This window comes from Symphalangus syndactylus, chromosome 11 (assembly GCF_028878055.3).
Source record: "Symphalangus syndactylus isolate Jambi chromosome 11, NHGRI_mSymSyn1-v2.1_pri, whole genome shotgun sequence".
Lineage (NCBI taxonomy): Eukaryota > Metazoa > Chordata > Mammalia > Primates > Hylobatidae > Symphalangus > Symphalangus syndactylus.
Window position 1 is genome coordinate 49,986,324 of NC_072433.2, and position 7,530 is coordinate 49,993,853.

Below are 7,530 nucleotides of genomic sequence, written 5' to 3' on the forward strand. Positions count from 1 at the left end.
TCAGTGGCTCATGCCTGTTATCCCAGCACTTCAGGAAGCTGAGGTGAGTGGATCGCTTGAGCTCAGGAGTTGAAGACCTGCTGAGTAACACAGCGAACCCCGTCTGTACAAATTTTTTTTAAAAAGTTATCTGGGCATGGTGGCAGGCAACTGTAGTAATCCCAGCTACCTGGGAGTCTGAGGTGGGAGAATTGCCCGAGCCTGGGAAGTTGAGGCTGTAGTGAACTGTGATCACATCACTGCACACCAGCCCTGGGTGATGGAGCCAGACCCTGTCTCGAAAACAAAAACAAAAATCTATTTTTGCCACCACTTTGCTAACAGTATAAACCAAGTGATCGTGGTGGTATTCCTGGTAGCCATTTTAGCAAAGAGTGTGACCGCAAATGAATCTGAAACTAACGGAAGTGCTTTGGACGTTGCAAACACTAAAGTGGCCTTGATCATACTCATCCATTTGAAAACTGGTCCCTTGAAGGAAGCAAGGTTTGTGACTGCCTGACTACTTCTTGCCTGCTGCCTAGCCAGAGCTGATTTATTAAGACAGGGGAATTGCAATAGAGAAAGATTTAGTTCATGCAGAGGCAGCTGTACGGGAGACCAGTTTTACTATTACTCAAATTAGCCTCTCCAAAAACTCTGGGATGGTTTTTTAAAGAATAATTTGGTGGGTAGAGGGTCAGAAAGTGGGGAGTGCTGTTGGTCGCATCACAGATGGAATCAGAGAGCGTTGAAGCTGTCCTCCTGCACTGAGTTGGCTTATGGGTGGGGGCCACAAAACCAGATGAGCCAAGTTTGTTGATTGGAGTGGTGCCACCTGATCCCAGTACAGGGCCTGCAAAATATCTCAAGCACTGATCTTAGGTTTTACAATAGTGATATTATTCCCAGGAGCAATATGGGGGAGCTTCAGACTCTTGCAGACTTCAGCCGCATGACTCCTAAACCATAATTTCTAATCTTGTGGCTAATTTGTTAGTCCTAGAAAGGCAGTCCAGTCCCCAGGCAGGAAGCAGGTTTCTTGTGGGAAAGGGCTGCTACCGTCTTTGTTTCAAAGTTAAACTATAAACTAAGTTCATCCCAAAGTTAGTTTGGCCTCTGCCTAGGAATCAACAAGGACAGCTTGGAGGTTAGAAGTTAATTCAATAATTCAAGTTATATATATATATATATATAATTCAAATATATATATATATATTTAAATTTCTATAGACTTACCGACATGTGAACAGAAAATTACTTTTGGAAGTAGGTTCAGCTGGGTTTTAAGTTCAGCAAATTAGATCACCACATCTTGGCTCGTGGTCTAACCGTCCCCCTTACAGGAGAATATCAAGCATTTGTTGACTTAGCCACTGGGTAAAATATTAAAAACTTTCAATAAAATATTAAAAACTTTCAAACCAAGAAACCAAATGTATTGTTCAGATACTGCTCATTTTTAAGCAATTAACTCATTACAGAGGTTACTCTGAAAACAGCCAGATTTACTCTGTGTACCTATTAATTTAGCCTTGGTGAGGGCGGCTGGATGACCATGTGGCAGAGGACAGCTCCCAGCCCTTTCATCTCCCACTGTATTCAACTCCCCCAAATCCCGTTCTGGCCAGGGGTGACAGATGCTGAGCACTTCAGGGTTGCATTCCCAACTCAGGAGCAAGACTGCGTGTATAAGGCCAGGGCCCTACTGGAAATCACATCATAAAATGGGTTTAGTCTAGCCAAAATGTCTCTCCTTGATTTTTCTGCCTTTCAAACTTTAAAGAATATCCTTGCCCTGTCATAGTGGCAGTTTCAACTCTTCACAACACTAAGGTGAGCAGAAACTTGCATTATGCCCCCTTGACATAGCCTTGCGGGCTGGAGCAGAGGGAAGGGGATCTTTTTGCCATGGAATGTAGCTTGCTTGTAAGTATTTATTTGGGATGAATCCTTCTTGTAGCCTTAGAGTTTTTCCTCCTCTGAGATAATACGGTGGCTCTCCATGGGTCCATCTGTTGCCGTGGTGATGTGCCCAGTCCTCCTGTTGGTGCTTCTCTACTTCAGTTAGCCCCTTCCTGTTATCATCCTGGTAAAAATGCCTGGAGGTCCTTCAGAGCTAATAAATGGCACCCATCATTCCCGTGATGTGATTGCTATTGCGGGGCTTGTGAGTGAGCATGGAGTTTGAGTTGTGCAGCTGCCCTAAGGGAACTCTGAAGAATGAGCCCCAAGTCCACAGCAGGAGTGCAGAAGAGGCTTCCACCTTTCCCTCATCCCAAACTTGGGGTGCTGGGATGCAGAAGAGACCCCAAGCAGCTGTGTCTTGTTTGGACATTAGTGTAGGAACCCGACCAGGCAGCCTTTATTTGTTTCAAAACAGAATTTAGAGCATCCTAGTAGCTCAGAATGGTATTTTTAAAGATAACCCACTTGACTAGAATTGTCCTATGTTGGTTTTATTGTGTTTCTCCTCCCCTAGGGGCAAGATGGAGAAGGATTTCTTAGAGCTACTTGAGTTTAATATTCATATATCTGCCAGTGTCTATACAAAATATTACTTCGATCTGCATGCCTTGGCATATGGCCATGACCTGTATTTTCTATTTGGTTCTCTTCACAAAGATAAAGCACAGAAACTGGAGGTAAGGATGTGAAGTCACTTAGTGGAATTTTCCATCGGCCACAAAAGCCAACATCTGTTACAAAATCATATTAAGTAGTGATTTGGAAAATGAAAACCTTAAAATTAACAGACCAAAGAGCTTATTTCTTTGGCATCATATTTCTTATCTGTTACAGTTTATAGAAGGATCCATATTCTTAATTAATTAATTAATTAATTTTTTGTTTTTTTGAGACAGAGTTTAGCTCTTGTTGCCCAGGCTGGAGTGCAATGGTGTGATCTTGGCTCATGGCAACTCCCGCCTCCTGGGTTCAAGCAATTCTCCTTCCTCAGCTGCCTGAGTAGCTGGGATTACAGGCACGTGCCACCACACCAGCTAATTTTGTATTTTTAGTAGAGATGGAGTTTCTCCATGTTGGTCAGGCTGGTCTTGAACTTCCGACCTCAGGAGATCCACCCTCCTCGGCCTCCCAAAGTGCTGGGATTATAGGTGTGAGCCACAGTCAATGATCCTCCATATACTTTTTTTTTTTTCTGGGATGGAGTTTCACTCTTGTTGCCCAGGCTGGAGTGCAATGGCACGATCTTGGCCCACTGCAACCTCTGCCTCCCGGGTTCAAGCAATTCTTCTGCCTCAACCTCCCGAGTAGCTGGGATTGCAGGCATGCGCCACCATGCCTGGCTAATTTTATATTTTTAGTAGAGACGGGGTTTCGCCATGTTGGTCAGGCTGGTCTCGAACTCCTGACCTCAGGTGATCCTCCCACCTTGGCCTCCCAAAGTGCTGGACTTACAGGCATGAGCCACCGTGCCAGCCAGTGATCCATATTCTTAAAAAATTTTTGATATTCTTTCTGCTATGACCATAATTCAGAATATTTTTAATTACATTTAATCTGATTTTAATGGGTTTTGTCTTTAACCTCTATCCATTCAGACAAAAATACGTGAATAAATGCAATTGTATTCCTAATTATATCTGTATACACAATGCACTTACCACTCTTGACTGTCTTTTACTTACAGTTTGGAAATTTATGTCATTGTGTACTGTATATAACACAGTGCAGTCCCATGAGTTTATTAGACAAAGCAGCAGTGGCTGAGAGACTTGTACTTAGACTGCATAAGGTGCCAGTGTTTCAAGTACTGTCTGTAGGAAGGACATGGGTTTTTAATGAAAATGGTAACTTTCATGGGGCAACGTAAGATTTCTGGCTTATGACCCTTGGTGGGTATACAGGAAAATTACAACTGAAATAGACACATATAAAATTGGCACTTTTTCTGGTATCTTGGTGATACTTTAGAATAATACGTTTTTCTACCACAATGTGCAAGTAAAGTAGCACCTTATGCTGCTTCAGTCATTAGACTTCTTGGATGTTCCAAAATAGCCCAGCACACACCTGTCTCATTAAAATTTGCTTTGAGTACGTAGTAACTAATAAAGATAGGGTAGAATTTGAATCGCTGAGTAAATTGATTTTCTGGCACAAGTGCATGTTTATTATGTTGAAGGAACAGATGCACAGGTAACAGATGATATTGTTGTTAGGATCTTGTCACAATACTCTTGAAATCTTTGGGAGTCCTATTTTATTTTTTATGTAACTGTATCATTAAGCGATGAGCCCAATTTTACAATACCTTAATAAGTAAGTTCCTCTTGGCTCTGGCAATCTATTCATATCCCTTAAAGGAGAACACCTTAGTGAATGGGCAGGGAGTAGCATCCTCAGAACCTGGCCCTGTAAACCTCAGCCAAAGCAGCTGCAAAGGAACCATCTAAAGGAATCTGTATGTGTGGCTTGTCATCAGTGGTGCCTTTTAAAAAATGCTGGAGCCCGGCCGGGTGCGGTGGCTCACACCTGTAATTCCAGCACTTTGGGAGGCCAAGGCGGGTGGGTCACGAGGTCAGGAGATTGAGACCATCCTAGCTAACACGGTGAAACCCCATCTCTACTAAAAATACAAAAAATCAGCTGGGTGCAGTGGCGGGTGCCTGTAGTCCCAACTACTCGGGAGGCTGAGGCAGGAGAATGGCGTGAACTCAGGAGTCGGAGCTTGCAGTGAGTGCAGATCGCACCACTGCCTCCAGCCTGGCGACAGAGTGAGACTCCGTCTCAAAAAAAAAAAATAAGTTGGAGCCCTTTTTAAAATTATACCTGTTTTCTCTTTGATTTACTTTCCTAGGCTGTCACGGCCTTGTGAATACAAAGACTTGCATCGAGATGCCGCTGCAATGAAAAGGGCTGTCAGCATGAACTTCATTGGTATTCGGTGCTCTAATGCCATCTTATCTTAAAGAGAGAAATTAGCCTTAAAAGACCCTGAGCTTCTCAACTGTAAAGAGTAGAAAATATCACTTCTGCTGAAAGAAACAACAAAATTAGGATTTTCTTTTTTTTCTTTGTTTTGTTATTTGTTTTGTAAATAGTTTTTGTTGTTGTTGTTGTTAGTGTTTAGGATTTTCATCGAGAGGAAGCATCTTCCAGTCAGCCACATTGTGGAACTGGTGATGGTGGTATGAACAGTGGGTGCCAGGTGCTTCCTGCCCTTCCTCTTCCACTGGGTCCAGATGGCATTCCTAGGGCACCACCTTGAACAACTCTTGGGGAGAAGCAGTGTCACATGGACACGGCACATCCCAGCTCAGAGTCCACAGTCACCCACAGTCTCAAGCAGGTGCCAGTCATGTCCACAGTCACCCACAGTCCCTAGCAGGTGACTCAAAAAACTTTAGAATTGGCTCCAGATTTGTGAGAGCACCTGGGTTTGGTTCTCTGTCACTGAGGCACTGAATACATGATGGCCCACAACTCCCCAATGGCTGGGAGAGAGTGGCATCGGGGCGAGGCTGTCATTACTCCAAGCACCAGGGTGGCTCAGGCCTGCACATCTAGTCTTTGGAGGGAATCTGTGCATGTGAAATGAGGCCCCTACATCATGGTTCTAAAGGAAGAGATGAAATCAGCTCATCTTCCCCCAGGCTGATAATGGTCACACCACCTAGGGAAGCAGTAGAAGACCTGGCCTTGGGATTGTTAGGGGAGCTACGGAAGTGAAAACTGAATTTACCCAGTTCCGGGAAAACAACAAAGGAGGAACATCTGGGTTCAAAACATTATCAGAAGATCATTTTCCCAGCTAATCTTGCCCTGGTGCATTGTATGGTCTCGGACTTGTCAACAAAACAAAAGCCTCTCAATAATTCTAACACAGGGTCACACCACAACTCACATTTTCCAGTGCACCTCAGTGGTTCAAGAGATTGCTGGTGCTGCCTGCACCTGTCAGTCTGTTCACATATGGAGAGGAGCAGCGGTTCTCACAGGAGCGACTTCTGCATCCTGAGGAAGTTTGCCCACACGGTTCTGGTTGTAATAACTGGTGGCGCCCACTGACATGCAGTCAACAATGGGACTCCTATGGTGCACAGGACTGCCCCCCTTCTCAATCAAGAAAGAATTTTCTGGCATCCAAACTAGAAGGCGCTGAGGATCAACTGCCCCAGAGTCTACAAGGGAAACACTTTCTGAGACTTTCTTTTTTCTTACAAGACCAGATCCCCACCAATGTGAGACGTTGGATCAAGTTTTTGTGCAAGGGTGGATGTGGGGGGCAGAATCCTAAGATGCCGTTATTATCTCTGCTGTCTTTTGTTACACCCTGAATCTTTCCTTGGGTATGGCCAGGCCTGTGCCTTGTTCTAGACATTTGAATATGGCAAAGTGAGGGAGTGGCTTTCTAGGAGTTACCTTTCCTTTCCTTTTATCGGGAACAATAGCAATCCCTATTTTCTTGCTTTTATTTTCACAATGCAGTGGTTTGGAATATCCCACTGTTGATTTGTGATTTCCTCCTCCAACCATAATCTATGGCCCTTTATATGTAACTGAATATTTTCATGTATTGATATTTTGTGTCTGAAGATAAAATATTAGACTAAACATGTTAAAACATTTCATGCAAAACTTCAGTGGTTGTAGAGTCTACTCTTTGGTGAATACACAAATTTATCTATTTTATATATTAAAAATTGTATTAGTTGTGATAATGATGTTTTCTTTTTTATCTTCACTTGTTAGATATAGTTACTTAAATTTTTCCAAAATTAATGATATTGTATCTTATATTTTGTTTAAAATACTACTAGGATATTTAGATTGATAGTTGAAAATAAATGGCAAAATAAGAATTGCTGAAACCTAGTGATAATGTACTTAGGATGGGTTTATTATTATCCCTATCATTGTTAAATGTTTAAATTTCCATGAAAACCTCTATATAAGAACTTAAAATTTTGTGTAAAATCCTTCGTGGCCTGCACTTTAGCTCCACTGCATAATTAATAAAAGGAAAATGGATTCCCCTGTGGGAAGTTCTGCTGGACTCTCCCTTTCTTTTCCCTGCAACATGGGGAGAGTGTTTTGAGGTCGCCATGGGGTGAGGCGGCCGTGAGTGCGGGGAGGAGTGTGTGTGTGGAGATGCGTTTCGTGGCCACGATTCTCCCTTGGGTCTTTCTGGTTGTGGGTGGTGGCTTTGAGAATGGTTTCTGAGGATCCTTTCCAGGGGAGTCCTCCGCTTGTGAGGTCTCCCTCTGGAGAGGGAGCGAGGATGTCTGGGGAGGGATTCATAGGGTCGCCCCTGTGTGACAGAGGCGCCCCTTGCGGGGTCTCCGGGAAAGCATCTTTTTAGGGGTGGTGGGGGGAAGCCATCGCCTGAGTGGAGGGTGGGACCTGGTCACCCCTGTAGGGTGGGCGGGATGTCACCCCTGTAGGGAGTGCTGGAGGGTCGCCTGTGTTTCGGGGTCGCTGTGCAGGGTCTCAGTACAGCCCTTGACCTGGGAAGTCATTGTGGAGACTCCGAGGTGTTTGGGACGGGGAAGAGGGCAGCCTGGGCAGTTGCTGCGCTGTGTCAGT

The 7,530-nt window shown here is 44.1% G+C and overlaps 1 protein-coding gene across 1 annotated transcript in view; it reads left to right on the top strand.

The window, feature by feature from the left end:
• Window positions 1-6,993, top strand: part of LOC129492801 (cyclin-Y-like protein 1B) — an 89,843-nt gene extending 82,850 nt beyond the window's left edge. Inside the window, exons 12-13 of the mRNA XM_063612765.1 lie at window positions 2,462-2,624; window positions 4,802-6,993. Coding sequence (XP_063468835.1) covers window positions 2,462-2,624; window positions 4,802-4,819 — 181 coding nt within the window. The 3' untranslated portion in view covers window positions 4,820-6,993. The remainder of the gene's footprint in view (window positions 1-2,461; window positions 2,625-4,801) is intronic.
• Window positions 6,994-7,530: the final 537 nt, after the last annotated feature.